The 24,877-nt window shown below is 49.2% G+C and overlaps 1 protein-coding gene across 1 annotated transcript in view; it reads right to left on the reverse strand.

The window, feature by feature from the left end:
• Nucleotides 1-285: 285 nt before the first annotated feature.
• FGF18 (fibroblast growth factor 18) overlaps nt 286-24,877 on the reverse strand; it is a 72,782-nt gene continuing 48,190 nt past the window's right edge. The window contains exons 4-5 of the mRNA XM_010005469.1: nt 17,685-17,791; nt 286-585 (exon numbers count right to left, since the gene is read on the reverse strand). Of these exons, the coding sequence (XP_010003771.1) occupies nt 319-585; nt 17,685-17,791 (374 nt within the window). The 3' untranslated portion in view covers nt 286-318. The remainder of the gene's footprint in view (nt 586-17,684; nt 17,792-24,877) is intronic.

Here is a 24,877-nt window from a genome sequence, read left to right on the forward strand (position 1 = left end):
TTGTTTTGTTTTTTTTCAAGTCACAATAAATCCCTAACAGCTTTTCCCCAGCGTTTTGCCCATCTGAGTCTTTCATTAGTTTTGTTGGTTTCGTTGTTTGTTTTTTTTTTTTTTTAATTTTTATTTTTATTTTAAACACAATGTACAAAAATAGAGCTTCTTCCTTATTTTTAAATGTAAAAATATTCCTCTGGTGCAGTTTTTGTTTAGGTTTTTTTTTTTGTTTTGTTCGTTTTGTGGTTTTTTTGGGTTTTTTTTTTTTCGTTTTGTTTCTTTCATTGTTGTGGTTTCTTATTGTGACACTGGTTTTGTCTATTTTTAACTGGGGTTGGTGGGTCGTATTCTCTTAGTCCTCTTGGTGACTGTTGTGTACTTGAAAGGTTTCTGTATCTCCACTTGCCCCTTTGGGTACCTCTTCATAAAATGTACATCTTGCTGGTTTTCCCGGGTCTTGGGCCCTTTCCTTGGCCTCCCTTTTTTGGTGAATCCAACATACCAGCCTGAATATTTTGCTGACATCAGTGCTGTGTAGTTGTTTTCTAGGACTTTTTCAATGAAGACACACTCCTTGCTGGTGCCATCGGGCTGAAAGAGGAGAAAAAAAAACAAAAACAAACAGGGAAAAAAAAGAAAATGAAAAAAAATTCATTATCCCAATGCAAGTTCAGTGACCAAAACCCAAATTGGCAGAAATAAAGTCATCACATCTGGACCTTGTTTTTGGTTCAAACGTTGTTAATTGGAGCTGTAACAAACATCAGTTGAAATAGAAATGAATTTTGGAAGAGCACAAAAGCATGAGGTCATCATTTCACTTTTTTTGAAACACTCCTATCCAAAGAGAACAGGGTTTTTTTCAAGACAATTAAGTTCACCCAGTTCTGCTCCTTCAATTAGAGGCAAGGCAGGACATTTAGCTTTGATTTTTCCATGAGGAAAGGAGGGTTGAACTGAACTCCTGTCAGGGAAACACCAGCAAAAATACAAAAAACAGAATCTCATATGGGCCAAACAGCGTCGCCACTTCCATAGCTCATTTCTGATCTGTTTCCCAAAATACCTTCTAGGTTTGCACCCATAACTACCCAAATCCCACTCAAATCATTACAAGCCTTAGCCCAAGCCTTCCAGTGCTTTGGAAACCCTCCCCACAGCATCCTGGGTGTAACACCAGCCACCAAAACATGCTTGGAGCTCAGGAGATGAGCTGGAAGTGCAGCAGGTGTTGAGGGGCTGAACCCACTCCAGCCCTTGGTCTTTCAGAACCACACTGAACACCCCAGACTTGGTTCCAACCCCCTTCCTTGAGCACCAGCAGCAGTGGAAAGGGCTGTTCTCATGCCAGAGTGGCTCCCTGGATGGGCTGGTGTCCAGTAGTGGGACAGCAGTGTCCTCAGCCACAAGAGCCACCCCAGCTCCACTGCCACAGGGGACACACACCCTGCCTGGTTTTACACCTCTGCTCTCTCAGGGTTGTTTTATGTTTGGAAGAGGGTTTTGTCTCTGATGGCAGAGAGGACATGTTCCTTCCCCTTTCTCCACCTTCCATTCTCAGCAGACACCCAGAGCTCAAGTACCTGGCTTAGGAAACCATGTCCCTAAACAACACTCTTCCTGGCAGAGGGAGCCAGGATTAGAGGCAGAGCTGGAGGTCAGAAGCTCCTGAGCATGAGTGCTGCTCCCCAGCCACCCTGCACCACCAGTCCTGCTGGGACTCCATTCCCAATGCCCAGCACAAACCCACCTCTCCCCATCACTGCTGCCAGGCCCCCACCCAGCTCTGGGGCCACATTTAGGCAAACAGGGTGCACTGGTTTTGTGTGGCCAAGTTTTGGCAGCAGGGGGGACTATGGGGGTGGCTTCTGTGAGAAGCTGCCAGAAGCTTCCCCTGTGTCTGACAGAGCCAATGCCAGCTGGCTCCAAGATGGATCCACCACTGGGCAAGGCCAAGCCCACCAGGGATGGTGGTAGCACCTCTGGGATCACATATTCAAGAAGCAGCCGGGAGAAAGGAGTGACAATAGGTGAGAAAAACAAGCCTGCAGACCCCAAGGTCAGTGAAGAAGGAGCACGAGGAGGTGCTCCAGGCACCAGAGTAGAGATTCCCCTGCAGCCACTGGGGAAGACCACGATGAGCCAGGCTGTCCCCTGCCCTCTGTGGAGGTTCACAGTGGGGCAGATATCCCCCTGTAGCCCATGGAGAACCCCACACCAGGGCAGGTGTGGGGTTCTCCATGCCCAAAGGAGGCTTTTTACCCTAAAATCATGAATGTACCACCCTCCCTAAGGGGTTTTGTTACCACGGGCAAGTCCCATTGAGAGATCATGGCAACTTCTGCATCCAACATGCTAAACATGTTCCCTGTATGTGCCCCCTATTCAGGGCCAGAGCCAGCTGTGCCACAGGACCAGCATTCTCCATACTGGGCTAGGCACAAAGGTCCTGGTTTTATCCCCTGCAGTTGGACGCTCACAAACACTCTAATGAAGGGCAGAACTGGGCAAAGCTCAGTGGTTCCAGCTCCTGGGGGAGTCATTCTCCAAGCCCTGGGTTTGATCAAAGCCACATGAGCAGGGGAAGGGGGGGGAAAATCAGTCGACACCACAGGGTTCCACCAGGTTTCAATGGGAAGCCATAAAACCAGCCCCAGGTTGCTCAGGGCTCAGCCCACTACAAACCCTTCCCCAATGAATGGAGCATTTTTGAACAATACCATGGCTGAGTTTCAAATCCACCCAAACCCAGGTGCTGATGAGCCGACCGGATCCGTCCCGCAGGGGGAGCAGGTAATTGGAAGGGCTGTTTCCCCCACGCTCGTGGAAAAGTCCTGGATCTGAGCCCTGACCTTGTTGCTAGGAGAATTAAGGCGTTTTCATGCAATTTGGGAGGTTTCCGCTCTCACTGCAATGTCAGTTTCTCATGGAAAATGAAGACTGGAATGAAAAGAAAAGGAGTGTGTAGGAGGGGGAAGTTATTCTATTAATAACAAAAAAGTATTTACTTCTACCTCCAGATTTGCCGACAGAGTCTAAGTCAGAGACAGGAGGTGTAGGAATAACAAGGTGCAACTTCAGGCCAGCCTCAGGGCTAATTTGGAGTAAACAAGGTGCATGAGATAAAGTAACTCCATTCTGGAAGAGGAAGAGCTAAATCATTTGATAACACGAAATTACAGTAACATTTACAAGTACCTCGAGATGAATCAGGATAAGGAGCTCACTTCCCCAAACACAGCATTCCTGTGTGTGCTGAGACACGTCAGAGACAGACAAATGATTTTCAATGATTTTGAGCACTGGGACAGGCTGCCCAGAGAGGTTGTGGAGTCTCCTTCTCTGGAGACATTCAAAACCCACCTGGACACGTTCCTGCGTGATGTGCTCTGGGTGACCCTGCTCTGGAGGGCTGGACTAGATGGTCTTTTGAGGTCCCTTCCAACCCCTAAGATTCCATGAAATTCTTTCAAGAAGATTTTACAGCATCTATTATAATCCCCAATAGAATAAATCACTCACACCTTACCTAACAGACAGCTGGACCTATGGAAACCTATGAGGGGAAAAAGCAATTTATGAGGGTTTTCAATAATTTTTCAAGTGTGATCTGGTTTTCACCACGTGCCCATCACTTCAGGTCTAATTGTGTCCCTAACTGGGTCTATCCCCCATCCCCTCGCTCCCCCAAAGAGAAAAGGGAGGTGGCTTTGGCTGAGCATCACTTCCTGCTGCTGAGCCACATCCAGCCACCCCGGGCTGTCAGCACACACCTTGCAGAGCCCTCACGCTTCAGAACGTGGAGATGTGTCTCTGGAAAGGATCCCTTCAAACAAAGAGGAGTTCTTGCAAGCCCCAGAGCTGTGCAGGACCTGCCCGATGTGGCAGCACCGACACGTGATGGGGGAGCACCCACACCCAGCCCCAGTGCCCCTTGTGCCTGGGATGAGCTACCCCACGTGGCTGATTTTGAGCCCAGGTGCTGCTGCTTGGCCCTGTGACAAGGACATGCCACTACAAACGTGACAACGTGCAGCTCAGTTCTTCACATAGAAATAATTCAGAGCGTTTTCTTGTTTCAACACATCCCTAACAGCTGTGGGAAGATGCAAGTAGCTCTTCGCCAGATTTCTGATTCTGACAGAATCACAGACTGGTTTGGGTTGGAAGGGACTTTCAAGATCATCTAGTTCCAACCCCCTGCATGGGCAGGGACACCTCCCACTAGACCAGGTTCCTCCAAGCCCCATCCAACCTGACCTTGAACACCTCCAGGGATGAGGCTTCCACAATTACGCTGGGCAAGATACTCCAGTGTCTCAGCACCCTCACAGGAAATAATGTCTATAAAGAATATCTAGTTTCTTATAAAATGACTGATCTAAGCACCACCTTCCACAGAAACCCCTCAGGCATCAGCCAGGTCTGCAGAGAGGCAAAGGAAAGCCCAGCCATGCCAGTGAAGCCCAGGCAGCCTGAAGCACCAGCTCCAGGAGCATCTCCAGCAGGGAACAGCTGAGGACCAGCCCTGGTGGTGGTCCTCAGTGGTCCTAGCCCCTTCACCAAGCAGGTTAGAGTGGCAGCAGCTGCCCAAGGCTCCCAGTCCAGAAGGGACCATCTCCAGCTTGGGACTGCTCACTCCCCTGGGGTGATGCCCTCGGCCAGGGCTGCAGCAACACATTCCCAGTGCCCTGAGCTCCCAGAGGGGCAGTGCTGGATTGTTTGCACAGAGCATTTGGCACACGGGCTCTCCAGTCTTAAACGTGAAACGCATTGAACTGACACTAGAGCAGAATGAAGTGCCAAAGCATTTGCTGCTTCTACAATTACACCGCCCAGCGCTTTGGTGCTCCCGCTTCTCCTTTTTATGGCCCAACTTGGTCTTATTGTAGTTTGGCTTTCTCGTTTTAAGTTCTCCAAATGGAAAGGATCAAAGGGCTCTTTGTTGTCGTAGCAGGAGCACTCCTGGGAGGGAGGCACTGCTGCCACGAACAGCTTGCTGCTCGGGGGGAACTCTGTGCCACCAGCCGGAGCCAAAGCGGTGGCAGGTGCAGCCGCCGCCCCCGCCCTGTCCCCGCTGCCTGCCACGTTCAGCCACCTGAGCAGCTTTTGATGGCTTTCCCATCCAAACCAGGCAGGTTTTCTCATTTGTGCTGCACAAATCTGGCTCAGTGGGCACCGGCAAATCCTTCCCTCGGGTTTTAGGCAACAATGAGCTGGCCCGAGAGGCTCGGGTAACAGCGCGGCGTGGGGAGAGGTTCCCAAAGGGCTGAAAGGTTTCTCTGTTTGCAAAGATGGGGCACAAATTAAGCCCTACAAGTGATGCTGTGTTAAGCTTTGGTAGCTGAGCTTATGTTAAAACACTTCCCCCCTCCTCAAGTGCAATCAGAAGCTCTCTAGGTAAGGAGGCTGAATGCACTGGTGATGATGCAAATACCAGCACTGACCCACGGGAAACACCTCTGTGGGGATCCGGGAACGCCAGCGTGGCACAGGGAGCAGCCAGACTCAGCCCTTCAAGTGAGACAGGGGGTCCAAACATCACCTCTCTGCAAGTTCATCCCCCCAGGCTCCAAGTCAAATTGTGGAGACAAGCTTTCCATACAAGCAAGATCCAAAGGGAATGGAAAGCAAGGAAAGCAAACTCCCTCTTCCTAAAAATCCTGGAGCAGGGAAAGATGCTGCTCAAGCAAAAGGTTTCCCAGGTGTTTTTTTGCAAGGAAATACCCTGGACTTTTTCTGCCTCCCTCCCCAGCTCCCCTCTGCAGACAGACAGAGGGGTTCCCAAGCAGTGGGACCCCACCATGGTGTGTCTCAGGGCAGCCCCCAGCACAAGGTGCACCCACTGAGCTCAGCAATTATTTCAAACTTTTGCTGAAAATTTCCCTCACGTGCTGGCACTGCTAGATTGACTCCCTGCACTATACAGAAGGAATCCTGCCCCGTATTTCCTACATTTCAGAGCAGTGGCAGCATGGAAGTCTTGAGTTTTCAGGAGGTGCAGGGCTTGGCAGCCCTACTGAGCCCCTCCTGCAGCATCCCTAGCTGAGGACCAAGGGCTGGTGCACCCAGCATCACTGACACCTCCTATAAAGCCCCAGAGCTGTTCACACAGCCTGTACCTTGGGACATATGGTTTTCAGGAAGCCTATTACTGCTCTGTGGCTTTGCACAAGCTCAGCTTGAAGTCAGAGCTCAAACTGCCTCTGCACAGCCTGGAAAATCCCGTGTGGAAGAAGGTAAGGCAGGAGCAATGTTGGTGTCACAGCTTTTAGCACTGCCACCTCTCCCCCTTCACATGTACCTCTGAAGGGTAGGTCAGCACACGTGATAAGGAGGTGGATTTGGCAGCTGCCAGATCCAGCAGTGCTGGGGGGAACGTGAAGCCCTCACAGCACAGCAAATGTGAGTGCTCTGGCTGCTGGGCCAACCCATCCTTGCTCACTTTATAGGCATTACCAGGGCAGCTCTACCATAAGCATCCTGCTGGTCAGCAGCCTGGATTTATGGCAAGGCATCCTCACCACAGAGACACCTCCTGACCCAAATGCACATTCTTACTCCTGGCAGACCAGGGGAGCTGCAGCTATAACTGCCAAGAGTTACTCAGCTCCATGCACGTTTCCTCCAGCTCTCTGGCCTCTGAACCTACACAATCCTCTGAGGAAAATACTTAGGAGTCATGATGGGCAGTTCAATAAAAGTGTCTGCCAGAGGTTAATGATGGGTACAGGACAGCTAAGTGCATTCAGGAAGCAAGGAAGTAACACAAAACCTGGTGGAGGGGATTCTCAGAAGAGAGGGCACATCTCCCTCCAGAGGCCCAGTTTCCAAGCCATGTTTCCTGGTTTGGCCCCCACCTGCCAAAGGTACAGGGGGTCCCTCCTGCCCCTCCTGAGACCATGCAAAATTGGACAGAGTCTTGGACACGTGGGATGGGACCAGCCAGCTCTGCAGAGCCCCATGTCTGTTTGCACTAGTCACATCACAAGCTGCAAGAGCCAAGGAAGGGACAGAAGGGCTTAAAAATTTCTTTCCTTCTTTTCTTGAAAATTTCCTTTTGATTTATTTTCTTTTCATTCAAAAATTCCACATTTGTAGCTAATAACTCTTCAGTAACCCTCGGACTGCCCTGAAGAGCATTTTGCCACAGGATGAACAGGAAGATAGAGATGAACAGGGTGTTTGCAGGGATGGAGGGAGCAGGGCTGAGGCCACGCCAGGGCATGGCTCCTCACCTGCTCCTTCTCCACAGGCAGGGTTATTGCCAAGAAGACAGCAGGACAGCACACAGCCATAATTAGAGCAAATGAGGTTGGCTTCATCAGGAAACAGGGTAATAGAAATTCCTGACTGTGTCTCAGAGAACTTGGTGTACTTAATTATGGGAAATGTAATCACTTGAAAAATGACCAATAGATAATTTAGGAAAATTTAAGTCAAAACTGCAGCTTTCCTACCATAGGAAGGCACTGATCTGTAGAGCTGAAACCACAGGCAGGTTTCAGATGTGACATCTGAGGAGATCTAAGGCATCTACCACTACCTGCACCTCCGGGACCCAGCTGCACACATGCCTCCAGGTGCCAACTACAGGAAGGGCTGGGAAGGCATTCTGACCCTCCAAACAAAGCACAACCTGCTGGTCAAACCCACGGCCAGGGCTGGCTCTGCTTCCTTTCGGAGCATCCTTCTCAGTCCCTGCTGAGATCCACAGACTTTCCATAAAAGCCAACCCAGAGCAGCAGCACACATTTCATGTAGGCTTAAATTCATTACACGGGCACATATGCCAACGTGGCATTTTTCTTTTTAAAATTTATTGTTTAAAACATTGGGTCTAGATGGTGAGTGGGGCAAGAACACAGGACTGTAAGAGTTGCTGAGCCCATAGCAGGACTGGTAAACCCCAGGTTTACACACAGTAAACAAACATACATGCTGACTTTTAAAGTTATCATCTCAAACAAGTGCAATCTCATCCAGCTGACAGCCTGGCACTGACACCACTTTGCCCCAGGCAAGTTTAAATCAGTGGAATCTAAGACAAAGAAAGGTCATTGATTGTCTACAGGATGGCATTAGTTCTCTTCATGTCAAGTTATACTACTAAGAGAAAAGAGAAATCCGTGATCAAATCATGTGCCATCCAGAAAAAATTATAATGAAGAATTGCTCCAGCCTGTGAATGACAAATTTCCTCTGCACACAACAAGTACAAAAGACTTTTCAGACTTCTCCTCTACTAGGAAAACCTAATATCCTTAAGTGCCCCAAAGACAATGTAAGAAAATATCAATAACAAAACCATATTTTAGCAAGATCTATTTTTCTTTGACCTTCACTGTGCTGTAATGGCCCTATCAAATGGACTAACTTTTGCTGCTGTTGGAGCCTAGAGTTTTATTCTCTGTTTCAAAATCAGTCTACATTCTCACTTCATGTCCAAAACCAAACCAAATCAAGTAGAAACAGTCCTTGCAGAGCAGGATCCACCTGCCTGTGCATCTCAACAACTTCCAGATGAGGAAGGCAAGGCTGCAGCACTTTGTGGTTCACAAGTGTATTCAAGTTGAATACATCAGTGTATTTGCAAAGTAACAGCTAGAAAAAGCATCACCCTCCTCTTAGAGATGGCTCAAGACTCATAAAAATTGTTCTTGGGAGATAAGATGCTCTGAGGAAAGCAATTCAACTCAATACAAGTGTCAGCCCAAGGTGCAGACAGCACAGCTTTAAGCAGGCTTAGGCATGACCAGGGCTCAGGGATCCCCTCTCAAATCATTTTAATCAACATTTAACCTCAGGAAACTGAACTATCCAGCATGACACACAACTGCAGCTACCAAGAAACAGGAGGGACAGGACATTAGCAGCTTCACGGTGACACTTGCTCCTTGAACACAGAAAGGATTAAATTAAATGTAGCTTTCAAGAAGGTGGTATTTTTTCTTTTCCCTGGAAGAAGATACACAGCTTCCAGCCAAGGGGCAAGAGAAAGCTTGAGAGCTCAGTCTGGAATACAAACTTTGACTTTGCAGAATGTCAATCTGAGAGAGAGAATTGGTGATTTTAACAGTTTCCAATTGAAGTTTGGTAAAGAGGAACCAATCACAAGAAAGCCAACAACCTGTTACACAGCCCTGCTGACCAGACACAACCCAGAGAGGATATCCAATGTTCAGAGCCTCATCTGAGCAGCTGTCACTGGCATCAAGAAATGTATTTGTTAAAACAAAGACTTCCTGGCATCAAGAAATGTATTTGTTAAAACAAAAGGATTTTTTGCTTAATTCTAGAGCAAACACTTAAAGCTTTGTGGCTGTGCTGAGAAGCTTCAGTGAAGATGTTAATGGATGGCTCAAATGGGACAAGGGCCTCTTGACCACCTGGCCTGGCCCATGGAATGGGATGCTAAGCACCAGTCCCATCTCAGATCCACTAGCTCCCAAGGAAGCCCTGCTCTCAGGATTCACAGCTCGTGTCACACACAGCTCCTCTACCCACAGTTTAATTAAAGCAAAACCTCCTCCCTGCATCCATCCAGGCTGCTTAGAAACTGAAGGACTTAGCATAGACCTTAAATATTCACATGATTCTTGTAAGATGTTAGATGATGTCCTGTGAACACTAATGCTCTGCTGGCAAAGCAGCTGAATATGAATCCAACTACAGCAGCACATGTGGGCTTAAATGTGCCCAGCAATGAGCTCCTTCTACAAGACCCCTGGGCTAAATCCATCAGGCTGTGCAAGTCAAGGGTACCCAGAGCACCCACAAGTGCCCAGCCAAGGGGAGAGGTTGGGAAGTGGCCTGTGTGGTGGCACAGGCTTCTCCCCATGCAGTGCCAAGAACACCACGGTCTCTGGCTCAGACAAGGGTTCAGGGCTCTGGCATCCACACCCACCCTCTGAGGCTGTGACTTGCTAAGAACTGGTGCAGTTTCTAAGCAGCTGTGAAATGAAGGGGTCTGCTCCAAGCCCAGCTCTTCCATCTGCTCAGCCTCTCATGTGAGCTCAAGCCCCACCCATGTTCCCCAGCTACCCCTGACCATTTCCTCTCCCATCTCTCCTTCCCAGGCCTTGAGGTGTTTCTCAGCAGCCACCAAAGTGCTTCAGAATGACCTGCAACACTGTGATCAACTACCTCCTACCCCAAACCACCACAAAACATCTCAACTACTTCCACAAAGTTCAGTACCCGCATTCACATCCTTCCCCCTCTCTTTCCCACCCAAACACCCCTGGGATCATCATCACAGCCACAGAACCAGGACAAGGCCCATTGCCCAGAGCAAATATTAACACTGCCAAGGTCCAGTGAACTCACAGAATGTCCAACCACGTTGAAGGAACGACCTGCAGCACCAGAGCTGATCCACCTTTGTGCCAAGGCAGCCCCAGTGCAACAACCACTGGGGAGCAGCTGCCCTGGGCTCAACCACAAATGGCTTCTCTGAGATCACTACGTGGTTGTGCCACCCAGAGCCAGGACCCCTGGAAAAGCTGGGTAATGAGCTCAAGGAGTTCTAGCAGGGCTCCTGCTTGCCAGCTCTGCAAACCCAACAGCACCATACCCAGCTCAGGAAGCTAGGGCAGAGCCCTCACAGACCCTTCAGGAGGGGGCACGAGGGGGTCTGGCCAGTTGCACCTACCCAGAGGTAACAAGGCAAACTGTTGTGTCCATATGTATATTGAGACATCCCTGCCACAGCATCTACCAAGCCCTCCTTGTGGAATTTCCAGCACTGAATTGAGACTGTGACAGATGAGCCAGAAGATACAAATTCCATCAGCATCCACCACAGTTTGAATGTGATGCCTCAGGTAGCCCAGTGGTGGGAAAGGAGCAGCTGTGAAAGGCTGCAGTGTTACCCCGTGGTATCTGGGGGCTGAGAGTGGAGGAGGGTGGTTGCTGATTCTAGCTTCTGGTTTTAATTTCATTAGAATCTCAGGTTCTAAGTTTTCAAAACAATAATTCAATTTTTTTTCACACCAGTTGCAGGAAAAAGCCTGATGAGATGAATGCAGAAGATTCTAATGGTTCAACCAAAAAACAGACCTGGTCTTGTCATCTCATTTGCTAACCTATGGGCCCTGGTTCAAGAGATTTTGGGGCACTTGAGGCTGGTTTGGGATCAGGTCCCTGCTCAAAGTATGACAGGGTCTGAGGTCGCTTGGCTCCAGGTTCCACTGCATTTATTTAGGTGATTTAAATGAAAACAAACTCACAGGGGAGTGGAAGCCTGGGAAGAGTTCACTTTAAAAAAAATACCAGTCCCACCCTAGAGTCCAAAATGAGATGTGAGTGAGATCCAGCAAAGCCAGGGCAAGTTCTGCTTTCACGGGAGATGCCAAGTTTCATAGTTCATGGCTGAACATGTCACAGGGACTCCCCAAACACACACTGCTAAACCTGACACCCCACGAATCCTGCTCGTGTTCTTGCTGCAAATCCAGCCTTCAGCCCCAGCAACTGTTGGGTTTTACAAGCCTCTTTCAAGCAACCCCAATACTGTGCAACTCTGGGAAAAAATTCTGGATAAGCATCAAACCCCAGTTCTGCCCCAGATCCAAGCTGCAGGGAGATGTGGCTTCAAATATACCAGCTGAGGAGGGCAAACACCTCATCTACTGCATCCAAGTTTCCAAGTGCAAACCCCGAGTGCCCCTCTGCCCTCACCACCTCCTGACATCTTTGCAGCACATGTGGATATGGGAACAGGCCCTGGGGCAGGCAGGCACCAGGGAATCCAGCTAAATGCCATGAGTATGTGAAGGGCATCAGGCTGGCAGCTCATCCCTGAGTCTCCTTGTCTCAGGATAACACAGAACCCTGGTTTCCCACCATCAGGATTTCAAAGGTAGCTTTTCACAAAAGCTCAACCTCAGCCTTGAGCAAAGTCAACCGATTGCCAAGCTGCTCCAGATACATTGATAAGGCTTTGGAGAACCCACCTGGTGTCTCCTAGCCAGGTAAGTCCCCTTATCCTACAAATGCTGGCTCCCCCTGAACCATGTGGAGCTCCTGGAACACAACATTTTCCTTCTTCTGGAAGGCCAGAGGTATTATCCAGGGCCAAGGCTGCCTGCACGGGCTGCAGTGAGTGCCTTTGCTCTTTGATGCCATCAGAGGGTTTTTTAGCCAACTTTCCTGACTAAACACACACATGCTTCACGAAAACCCCAATTTTAAAACTGCAATGTAAACAACCCCAAATGATTACTATCCCCTAAAGGCTACTGCTGGCAGGCAGCAGTGATAAAGCTCTGCCAGAGCAGTCTGGCATCTAGCAACAATTTGTTTGTCGTCCTGCAAAAATACAGAGCCTTGCCATATGGTATTAGCAACTTTCTGGTAACATTAAGAAATATATTGGCTTGGAAAGCAGTTATCACACCAGGAGAAATCTTACATCTCAGGGGCAGGTCTCTGCTGTAAGTGGTATCAGCAGAGGGGAGAGGTGGTGGTGGCCAGCAGAGCTGTGCTGGTGCCCCTGGCACAGCCACACTTGGCCTGGCAGAGGTTTTCTTTAGGAGCTGAACCATGTTGGAGGGCACAAGCTCAGAGCTGCCTGCCTGTGCCTTGGGAGGACTTCAGCACCTCAGCTGTGCCCAGAAAGCATCCAAGTTCCCTGTCACCCAGCTGCAGCAACACTTCAGCCACCCCAAATGGCCAAGGGGCTCCTGCCTTTCAGGCAACAGCTTTCCTCACCATTCCCCTTCAGCACAGAGGAAGAAGAAATGGAACTGACTCATTAAAATGCTTTTACAAAAATATTGTGTATGTATTATAGCCATTTTCTGAGAGTGTGTGCACACCAGCTCACTGAGGCCTTGTGAAAGGAAACCCAGAGAGAGGTGGTGCAAGTCAGCATGTGGGTTTGGTGGGAAAATCACCTCTTTTCCAGTACCACATGTTCACAGGCTCAAATCCTTAGAAGGAGATGAATGGATGTAAGGAGCAGGGACTTCTCAGGATACCACTCCATTGCTCTCTCTACCATCCCAGGAGCTGGCAGGGATGATAACTGTGACAGATCCTGCTCTGTCTGTTGCTTTGTGAGCTTTGCCTCTATTTCTGGGGATTTCTCCATAGCTGCATCCTTCCCCAGCAGGACTTGACCCCAGTCACAGGGGTGCTGCAGTTCCCTGCAGACTTGCAGCATCAAGATTGCAGCTGCATCACATGGAGCAGCACCCCACAGGAGCACAGCACACACTGGACAGTTGCCACACTGTCCCAACTCCACCTTATGTCCCATCCCACCCTGAGGAGGTGCCTTCAGCACCTACCACCTGCTTCTCTTTCCTGGAAAAGCTCAAGGAGTGACTTAATGCACTGAGAGCTGGAGCTGTTCTCCAAGTGAGACCAACAGAGACCAGTAGAGAGAACCAACAGGGAATAATGCTGCTGGATCTGCAAAATGTAATCCACCTAATGCCATGAAGGAATGTTAGTAGGATTGCTTGGAGCATCTTCTGAAGAAATTTCTGGATTAAATTGAAGACATGCTTAGCTCTCTCCCCACTCTCCTCAAATCCTCTGGATTCCTTCCAGTTGTTGCTTAACCTTCCCTGCTTCTATACCTTGCTCTGAAAACTGATGCAGCCCTTGCTGTGGCCTGCAATAAGCAGCCTCTCCTCTCACTTGGCAGCTGTGCAGGAAGCCAAGGTGCAGTCTTCTCTGCCCTTGAAGGTCTCCTCCTCTGTTCAGAAAAAGACCTATTGTCTCCTCTCCCTGTGGAGAGCAAAACTCTCCCATTAGGGACACATGCTCCAAGCTGAGCACCAGTGCTGACCAGATGCTGTGACCCCACAGGTGGCTGGGAGAGAACCAAGCTTCAAGAAGTTCCATGGTTGGACTCTTAAAGGTCTTTTCCAACCAGAATTATTCTGTGATTCCACGATCCTGTGGAAATTCTCTGGCAACACTGCCTGAGGAGGAGGAGAGGCTCTGATCTGCACACAGCAGCCTTGGACCCCAGCAGTGCCCAGAGGAAAGGGCAGGACTTGGGTCACCTCCTCATGGTGCAAACAGAGGCAGGTTCAGCTTCAGAGATCACTGACCTCTTGCAAATGCTCTCCTGATGAGGGGGCTGGGATGAGGCAGGGAAGGAAATCTCTGCAGCATCCTGTGGTTCTAGGTAGCTCACATTTGCTGTCAGGAGAACTGCAAGAGGTGGCCAAGGTAATTAACAGCCACCTGCTCAGCCCCCAGGCTGCTATTCCTTGCTCCAGAGACTGAAAAGACATCTCTGACAGCTTTTTACAAACATGAAGTCCCTACTTTATTGACATCCTTATCTCAAGGCATGAAATAAGAGAAGCCAAGGCAAAGAGAAAAACCACAGGAGGACTCCCCAGGAAAAAAACAGAGTCAGAAACTCGAGCTCTTCCAAAGAGACCATTAACTCCTCCCCTAACACTGAATTACTGCAAATATTCAGAGTTCTTGTGCCCTAGGTGAGCTGTCACACTGTGTCTTGTCACCAGTGGGCAAGTCACATTGTGCCTCTCCCTGGAAGGAGAGCTGAACCTTTCAGAGCCCCCTTCCCTCTCCCACATTTGTCAGAAGCCTGAGATAAATAAACAGTAATGATAATTTTTTTAAAAAAAAAGGTTTTTTGACAAAAGCACCTAATACTCCTGCTCTGAGTTTTCAGCTTATAATCTCTCTCCTTGTGACATAACTCCACCAGCAAGTTCAGTGGCCTGCAGAAAACATCAGCAAAATCAGAAAAACTGCAATTTCCACACGTGTATCCACAGAGGCACCAGAAACTCACAGGCAAAATCAATATGGTCAGAAGGGGGAAAGAAAATACATAAATTCAATCTTTCTAGGGCCTTCTTCAACATAGCAAAAAGAATCAATGAAGAAACACAATTCAATTTGTTTTTCCCCAGTGCTGGTCACCCTTAACCAAAAAGTCCTTCCCTGTACAACACCTGCCCTGCCTTCAGTTTTCATAAGCAGCACAGAGAGAGCCAGTGACCTCAGCAGTTGCATGCTGTGACAATAAATAAAGTCAGAAGCTTGTCCAAAACACCTTCAAGCCCTTTGGCCAACATCAGCTGGGAACACACACGTGGTAACAAGGGAGGAAACACAAGGCCTGGGGCGCCAGAGAAAGCTCCATCAGGTGGCTCAGAAACACTGGCATAGGTGCAGTTTCTCATAAATGCATAAAAAGATGCAAAGGGTCCTCTTCCCAGCCCTGTGGGCCAGGCTCTTGGCCTGCAACACAAGCAGCTCTGAGGCAGGGAGCAAGCCTGGAGCTCCAGCACGTGCCACCACCTCCAGCTGGGAACAACAACCTGCCCCGAGCCCTGCCACGCGTCCTAGGTGATGGTGGGAAGCAAAAAGGACTAAATTCAAAGCAGGTTTTCAGCTGGGGAGGGTTGGGGAGGATCCAAAACTGCTGACTGGGGGGGAGAACAAAGCCAGATGGCATATGCTGGTATTGTTAGGGATTGTGCAGTGTAAGGCAATAGGAAACGAGCAGAGCAAAAGACCCAGTTTGGTCCCATGGCTCTTCTCTTGCCAAATGAACATACTGGGGTGACCATGAAACAATCAGGTTCTGGGTTTCATTCCCCTCCACCCCCAGACTGAACTTTAATATTTGTATAAGCCCAGGAGTAACTTTTATCTCATGTTTTCCTTGGGGTTTACTAGCTGTTTAGAGCTTTCAGGCTAAAAAACGTTCCCTCAAACTCTTGCCACAAAAAGAGCTGGAACTCTGATACTAATTAAAACCACACTCTTTGGTATCAAGAAGACATGTTATTATTTTCCTTTTTTTTTTTTTCCCCTTTGCTCATGAGAAGCTGTTAATATGGGCAATGCATCTGGAACATTTTCCTTCCAAACACCATGCTCTGTACCCCCTCCTGCTCAGGTCGGCTGGTTTATGAACTTGTCAGCAGTCTGGGGTGGGAAGGCTCATATTTACAAGAATAGATCTATTTTTTTTTTCTAATAACAAACCATTTGCCAACTTCATGTTATGAGAAGCACATCGAGAAAAAAAACCAAACCCTTTCAGGCTGCATGAAAGGTAACAAGTGAAAGGAGTGCCCTGCCACGGTGCCCAGTGGGCCAAATCAAGGGGTTCATCTTGCCAAAATATGCAGCAGGTTTGGAAAAACAGCCTCTGAATTTGCCAGGATGTTCCTGGATGCTCAGACAGTCCAGGAAAGGATGCAGGTTGCCCTGTGCATGACCAGGGATCCACCCTGGGGTAAGGTCTGTTAAAGAAAAGGGTAAGATTTCATGCTCATTTTACTCCCCTAATTTGCTGCTGAGGGCTCCATTGCTGTGGTATCAGCACCTCATAAACATTAACAAAATCATCCTTATAACATTTCATGAGAAAATGCTATTATCATATTTGAAGGAGAGATAATGGAGGGAAAAGAAAGAGACAAGGGGCAGGTCTGAGCTCAGCACGAAGCATCCCTGTGTATCCTGAGAGGTCTAAATGCTGTTTAAAAATGAATGTCCAAGACCAAAAAATGGTGCCTTGTTCAGAGCAGTGATGGCACTGCAGAAGTGCAAGAAGCAGGGAACTGGCTGCCCTGAGCCAGTCCTCCTGGATTTCCAAGTTCCCACTGATGTGGAGCAGTGTCCTGGATGCTCCCAGGGCAGCTGCCTCCTTCAGCTGCCTGTGGGAGAGCAGGGCTTGGTCTCCACAGAAGCATCTGCACCACTCTCCAGGAAAACACACATGGCAGGAGGGACCCTCCAGGGAAGGCACTTGTCCCACCAGTGTCACTCATGGGGCCACAAAAGTCAATAATGTTCCATCAGAGCAATGTGGTTTCTGGTTTCTGTCTGGGAATGTGGCTTTCCCTGGGTCGACTCAAAACAAAACTCAGCTTCCCTTTTCCCAGCCACAAAGATGCCAGATTTTAATTCCTGGTGGTGCAAAGTGCAGGCAGTGGGGGAGGAGGAGGCCTTGAGGGGCTGAGAGATTTTCTTTTAGATGTATTTTTTGGTGGCACTTTAGCTTTGAGCAAGCTCCTGCCTGGTTAGCGAGCTCCTCTGCTCGCCAGCAACACAGAAGAGCTGCCTAAGCTACAAAAACAAGCTCATACATTCAAACTATGACTTCAGCAAAGAAGTTAAGATAGATGGGTGAACGCTCAGTAATTTGCTACGTGCTCCTATTGTGCAGGGATCCAAAGGAATAAAATATTCCTGTAATGCTAGAACCGTGAGGCCCAGCCCCAGTACCATGTTGGGATCCCAGTATTAGCTCTGCCACAGCATCCCCTGGCTCACCCACAAAAGGAGCCTGATGGTACCCACCTCCCCAGCACCTACCTCCCTTGCCCTTTTCTTTGGAATTTCTCCCCAAAGATCAAGTCACCCAGTTCTTGAGGAGGTGGCCCCAACACGGGGATGTTGAGACGTCGCCTCCCGCCGGTGTCACCCAACTGCAAAGCACCAACCCACCCACACCCAAAGAGGAGTAGGGAGTCCCAGGGCTGGCTGCACAGCTCCAGTTCTCAGACATGGGAGGGGGCTGGGGAGGGCAGGGGCTGCCTGGCAAACCCCCCCATCCCCTCCCTCCTGCTTTTCATTTGAGGTTGACAGGCGAAGCTCCAACACATCATTACAGCCTTGAGGAGGCTGCTGAAGGTAACACTCATGTTACAAATGAATTAATAGGAAACACTTACCTTCCCCACTAGCTTGCCTTTCCTGTTCATGCAAAGGTAGAAGTCTGTCTCCTTCCCTTTGATCCGGACTTGACTGCCAAAAGTGTCTGTTTCCACTAGAAGCTGGGCTTGTAAAGGAAGAAGAAAAAAAAAAACACAACATTTACCAGTGTGGTCCCATTAAGTCAGAGCATGCAAAGCTCATCAGCACCTCGTGCCATCACCTCTACCTGAACCACACCACACTGGGATGATGTTCTGCAAGGACACAAGCCAAGGAACCACCCCAGGGCTCCAGGCTTGGTCACAGGTGCAGATCACACACATCTCCATTGACACCTCTGTGGATGTTCCAGGTTTCATGGCAGTTCAGCACTAAATACCCCCATACATGCATGTGCTCCACCAGCCCACCCCAACCCCACCAGCAATATAAAGCTGAAGGCTCTACTTCATGCTGCAGGAGGATTCTTGGAGGGCAAGAACTTGGATGTTATTCTCATGAAGACAGAAGATGAGCACCACAAGAATGAAAACCCCTTTCCCACAACCAGCAGCTCTCCAACACTTCAGAGAAGGGGTCCAGCCACATGCTCATCGTGCAAAACATCACAGTGATCTCCTGAAGACCAGCACAAGAGCTAGCAAGGGAGAAATTCAGTGCTGCTCATTCTCTCTGGTGAACTCCTGCTCTGCAGATGTCCTCTGTGTGGCCAGCTCTGTTCCCAGGAGGTCACTAACTGCTTTCTGACAGTCCAGGTCTATCAGTCCTGCTCCAGCTGGGAGAAAAACATCCAGTCTCATAATGCCTCACACATCTACTGGGGCCAGAGCTGGTTGGCAGCACTGCCAGGAGCCACAGTAGAGGACAGATTTCTGCTGCATCTTCATGAACCACCTGCCCTGACACCACTGCACTTGCAGAAGAGGCTGAGCTGCCACCCAGATGTGCAGAATCCCATCACCATCTCAAAAACCTTCACACGTCCAAATTCAGCACTTTATTCCCTCCGATCTACACATGAATTCCAGTCGTGCTCGAGGTTCAGATTCCAGGAATTTCCCTGGAGAGGCAGGAACGGGCAGACTGGACATTTTGGTTCAGATCCACCTCTGATAGGGAGGGGGAGCAAGGAGCCATGGTGGAAACACAAGGCAAGAATGTGTAAGTGTCAGCAAGTGCAAATCCGCCCTCCTGCTCTGGAAAGACTCATGCTTGTAAGGCCCGAGCCCTGCTGTAGGAGCAGGGCCTTGCCAAACTCTGGAGAATGTTTGATCTGGGCTGCAAAAAAAAAGTCACATTCTTTTTGGCATTCATATTTCAAACCTTTCAAACCCTCTCAAGAGCAGACACACTCGCCGCGCGGCTTCACCGGGGGGACAGAAATAGGAGGTTGTTTCATTTAAACACATTCGTATTTTTCCCACTTGTAAAGGCAGCTCTTGGCTCCTGCAGCAGTGCAAATAGCACAGATCTTTAACTCACGAGGGCCCTCAATGGAGTTTTCCCTTTGCAGCTCAGTCACATAGGCAAGTTCAGGGGTTTCCAGTTCGTGGCTGTTTACACTTACTTAGATCCATTTATTAAACCTGTTACCACGTGGGATATTTAAATAACAGCTTCTTTCTGACAGCAAGGGGGATACTGGCTGTGTTATATAGCAGAATATAACTCACAATCACTCATAAAGATAGATATTTATCTAAGCCTTCCAGAAAAGCACCATGTTTTTGGAGGGCAGCTTGCCAGTGAGAGCCAGGTGCTGCAGGCTTTCCCTCCACACCTGCCAGGGTGGCATTGAAGCAGTGACCAACCCACATTTCAGTGAGGAAGGGCCACATGAACCAGAAACATCCCATCATAGTAAGGATATCAAGAGGAGCAAAGCCAGGAAAAGGGAGGATGACACAGAGATGGGTCTTTAAAGGGGAGGATGAGCAGCATGATATAGAACTTGGTGAACTGCTTCGAGAAGCTCAGGGAGGCTGCTCAGATGCAACGTAGCATTAACCAACCAGGGGTAGGACTGTCTTCAAACAGGTGACTGTGACAGCTCTTCCCCTCAAATGAACAAGGGTACCAGAAAGGTCTAATGGTTGACCCTGGAGGGCAAGGCAGTAGCCTGCACAGGAGGGAAGGTTATGGAGTCAGCACAAGAGGTCCCAGAGATGGGCACAAGAACCACAGCCAACATCCAGATCACCAAGGACTTGCCCACAGATCTACAGGGTGAAACCCACCCAGGAAAGGACTCTGCATCCTGCTCACAGGCAAGAACAGCACAGGGCCAGTTCCCACCTGAGGTGCAAGGCATTCCCTGTCTGTCCCCACCCCAGACTGCAAATCAAGCTGCTAAGAATAACACTGAATATCAGACCTGGGGTTTGACCAGCCAAAATAGGAGCTCAGGTTGATGAAGCACTCCGAGGTGAGAGCCTTGACCCCTGGTCCTGCAGGACAGTCAGAAACCCACACCTCCCTGACACAGGCTCCCCTGGGGGACACACACGGGGCACGCCAGCTCCCGTCCCCCACCCCCTCCCTCTGCAGCCAGCATGAGTAATATCCAAGCTGATTTTAATTTGAAAAATATCACCTTAAAAAAGATGCCGGTTCCCTGCTGTGAAAATTAAAACCATCTGGATGGAGTGATTTCAAATAATTAATCTAGGTCTCCTTTGACACTGCTACTAATTAAAATATGATACCTTTACTCCCCTTTTTAAATAAAGAATTGAAATAAAGTTTAAAGATCTAATAAAATAATGTCATAATTTAGAACTAAATGGAAGTCTCCTTCCTGGGGGCTGCAAAGGTTACACCAGCACAGACATCCCTCCTGGGCCAGTGCCACAGCATGGGCTGAGAAGCAGCAAATGGACAAGCAGCCAATGTGACACCCACAACAGTCAATACACCAGCCTCCATACCCCAGAGCCCCAAGGAGGCTCGTGAGCCCCTGAGATCAATCACCACCCTCCATCTAGGAGTGGGGAGCCCAGGGAAGAAGGTTCATCAGATCTGTCTGCTCCCTGCTCTGACCTTTGCTGCCAAAGTACAGGCTGAGGCCACCCACAGGTACCCACTTCTGAAAAATCCCAGTCTTAAGATGCTGGAAACATGTTCACATTTCTAGGGAGCTTTGACCTCTTTTCCTACAAGTGATCAGTGCAGCTTTAGGGTTGGGTTCATAACCCAGCTGGCTTCCAGCCTAGGCAACCCTTACAGCTGAGTCTCCTTTTTACAAGAAGCATCTCCCTTAATTCTCTCAGGAGCTGAAGCAGAGACCTTGGATAACATACCTGATCAGCTAAAATCATCTGGGGTAAATCCTAGTTCTGACTGCTGCAGCAAGAGCTGTGGGGAAAGGAGACTGGCCTGGCAGAAGGGGCCAAGGTCTCCCACTCCACCCCACTCAGCAGGAGAGGAGCTCAGTCACCACCAAGAGGATTTAAATCAAACCAGACCTGGCTTGCTCTCTTCTTTCCATAATAAAGATGCTATGGCCACGACAAAAGCACCAAGGAAAATTCAAGGGAACATCCACTGAAAGGTCAGGTAAAGTCCCAGCAATCCAGAACAGCATCCCAGGGCAGTCCCAGCTGCTCAGGGCACCTGCCTTCCAGCTCCACTAGTCCCTGCATACCCTGTAGAGAGATTACAATCTGTATTTTCAAAAACCCTGCACTCTAGCCTTCAGATCAGTTATTATTGTTTAAATTCTTTGACAGCTAGATATTCTGATGTATTTTCCAGGGGGGGAACAAAAAAAGAGCTAAAGATGTCTTTAGAGGGTGAGATCTTCTGCTACATGCTTTTGCCTCATTGGCCCATTTAACCTAAACCTTCCTGAAAACTCCCACTGGAAAAGACTGGAATTCCTCACATGTCTAGGTGAAAAGGATTACATATATATATATGTTGAAAAGCTATCTTCCAGCTAAGAAAACATGAAGTCAGGGAGATATGTGAAGGTGGCAGAGAATATGCCAAATTAGCTTTCAAATACTTCCTAGGAGTGGGAGGACAGGAGCCAGAACTGCACAGGGAGAGAAAGGATAAAAGAGGGCACCTGAGGAGGGGGAGATTTACACGTACCTATCACAAAAGCCAGTTTCAGATAAATGAAGAGATAAAAGGGGAAATACAACAAAGGTGCAAAAGAACCTGGTACTCTGAACCTATCCACCTTTGCTTTCCACTTCTCCCACCCCACCCTCTGAGTATAAACCCTGCAAAAGGAAAAAGAAACTACAGCCTCTCATGCTGCCCACAGGCACCTTGAAGCAGGGGCAGCTATTGCACTTGTTTTCTGATGCAATCACAAAGCCAGGGAAACCATCCCCAGCACTTGAAACCATCTCCAGTTAATGAAGAGGAAGGAGGGACAGAGACACTGAGGCTGGGACCACAGCTTTTGTGCTGGAGAGCAGCTTTCCAGTTTAGTGATCATGACACTATGAATGGAGACAAAGCCCATTTCCAAAGCTCACAGCATATACTGCATCTGATGGGAGAGTAAAATTCACTCTCTGCTATGATTGAGTCTTCCAGTGTGAACCCCACCTTGGCCAAGGGTGCTTAAAACAGCTGAAACCTGTTCAAACACAGCCTGGGCCCTATCAACCCACCTGAGTCTTTTACATGACCACAAGATAGGAGAGAATGACCCTGTCTGCACATCCATGACATAATGACAAGGGAATAATGCCAAAATTAGGTAAAGTCTGGAGGGTCTAATAGAGCCCACAGGTTATGAGCAAGTGAGGAAATCCAGGCTGTATCCTCAAGATTTGCTTGCACACTTGTCTAGTCCTCCAAACTGCACCATTTGAACTAGTTATAACTCACAGAATCACAGAATTTTTTTAGTTGGAAGGGATCTTCAAGATCATCCAGTTCCAACCCCCCTGCATGGGCAGGGACACCTCCCACCAGCCCAGGCTGCTCCAAGCCCCATCCAACCTGCCCTTCAACACTGCCAGGGATGGAGCAGCCACAGCTTCCCTGGGCAGCCTGTTCCAGTGTCTCACCACCCTCACACTGAAGAATTTCCACCTGATCTCTAACCTAAATCTCTCTTCTTTCAGCTTAAAACCATTACCCCTCACCCTCTCACTGCAAGCCACTGTCAAAAGCCCCTCCCCAGCTTTCCTGGAGCCCCTTCAGGCACTGTAAGGCCTCTAGCAGGTCCCCCCAGAGCCTTCTCTTTTTCAGACTGAACAACCCCACTTCCCTCAGCCTGTCCTCATAGCAGAGCTACTCCAGCCCTTGGGTCATTTTTGTGGCCCTTCTCTGGACACTTTCCAACAGCTCCACATCCTTCCTGTGCTGGGGGCACCAGAGCTGGACACAGTGTTCTAGGGGAGGTCTCACCAGGGCAGAGCAGAGGGGCAGAATCACCTCTCAATCTGCTGGCCACACTTCTTTTGATACAGCTCAGGATGGAGTTGGGCTTTCTGGGCTGCAGCTGCGCATTGGTGGCTCAAGTCCAGCTTTTGATCCACTGGTACCCCCAGGTCCTTTTCCACAGGGCTCTCCAGTGTGACCTCCCCCAGCCTCTGTTCATATCTTGGGTTACCTCAGCCCAGGTGCACGACCCTGCACTTGGCCTTGTTGAACCTCATGAGGTTCATCTGGCCGTACTTATCTGGCTTGTCCAGGTCCCTCTGGCAGAAATGCTGTCCCTCTGGCATATCCAGCACACCACCCAGCTTGGTGTCATCAGCAAACCTGCTGAGGGTGCTCTCAGTGCCCTCATCAATATCATTAATGAAGATATTAACCAACACTGGGCCCAGCCCTGACCCCTGAGGGCACCACTTGTCACGGTTTTCCATCTGGACTCAGAGCCATTGACCACTACCTTCTGGACACAACCATCCAGCCAGTTCCTCATCCACTGAACAGTCCACCCATCAAACCCACATCTCTCCAGCTCAGTGAAAAGGATGCAGTGGGGGATAGTGTCAAAGCCCTTGCAGAAGTCCAGACAGATGACATCCACTGCTTTTCCCTGCTGGACTGATGGAGTCACTTCATGGTAGAAAGCCAACATACAACCCTATTCCCTTCTTAATTATTCAGGTGCAAATCAGGAGTAACTACCCCAATCAATAAGGCTGGTGCCCAGGAGGGCAGAGCTCTGACCCACATACCAGTGCAATGAGCTCATCGAGTCTGTCTTCAGCAAGCAGAGGGGATGTGTGTCAAGTTATTAAAAGGGATGGTCAGAGGGAGGTGGAGTAAGAGCAGTTCCAAGATCCAGGCTCCAGCTATTTTCTTTTTTAAGCCTTCGGACAAGCAAGGGAATGGGCTGGAGTCAGTGCCTGGGTTCAGCCTGGGCAAGCTGCTCCCTGGGCAGCCCCCTGGCTCTGAAAAATGCCACCTCTCTACAGGAGGTTTTCTTTAAAACCACAGTAAACACCTTAGCTTCTACTCGGTCAGCTGATGCAGTTAAGGAAAAAGACACTGGGAATGCACAAACCCCTCAAAGCAGAAGCACATCAATATAAACCAAGTGTGAAGTCCCCCACAGCACTTCTCCATGCCCAGTTTTGGGAGAGCAGGAGGGAGGGCTCTGTGTGAACAAAGAAAAGACTGCAGAGACAACCTGCCAACTAACAGCCTCAGTAGCTCTCAGGAACCAGACAGGTTAAATATTTGCACGGGAGACATCAGAAGAAAATACATAATGCAGCAAGACCTCAAAGGCACTTGCAGTGCAGCAACCTGATCCTGCAAATACTTCCACACAAAGAGCTTGGCACACATCGGAAGTCCCTCCAGCCCTGATAAAGACCCTACCCAGCTTCAGGGTCCTGCCTCTACCACCAGCTGATGGTTGCACATGCCAGGAGCAGGAGTTGTCCAGGGAGGTGTGAGCTTTCCTCTTCCCAGCCCTCTGCAGGGCTGCCTGCTCACCCTGCCTAACTGCCACCAGGGCAGTTAGGCTCCCAAGGGTTCCATGGGGTGGAGAAAAGTGCAGGATCACAGCACTTCTGACAGACAAACATGGGCTAAAGGTCCCCTTCCTGGTGACACCTTCCTCTGGCTTTCACCTCTGCACCAGCTGAGCCTCAGTCTCCAGGAGATGCTTTCAGGCACTCACCTGAAAACAACCATCCAACAGGGAGAAGGTCTGTCTCATTTCCAGGACACTGAGCTGTCCCCTTGGTGGTCACTGGTCATGTCTCCGTGACATGAGGCCAAG

The sequence above is a fragment of the Chaetura pelagica genome, unplaced genomic scaffold (assembly GCF_000747805.2).
Source record: "Chaetura pelagica isolate M959 unplaced genomic scaffold, ChaPel_1.0 scaffold581, whole genome shotgun sequence".
Taxonomy (NCBI): domain Eukaryota; kingdom Metazoa; phylum Chordata; class Aves; order Apodiformes; family Apodidae; genus Chaetura; species Chaetura pelagica.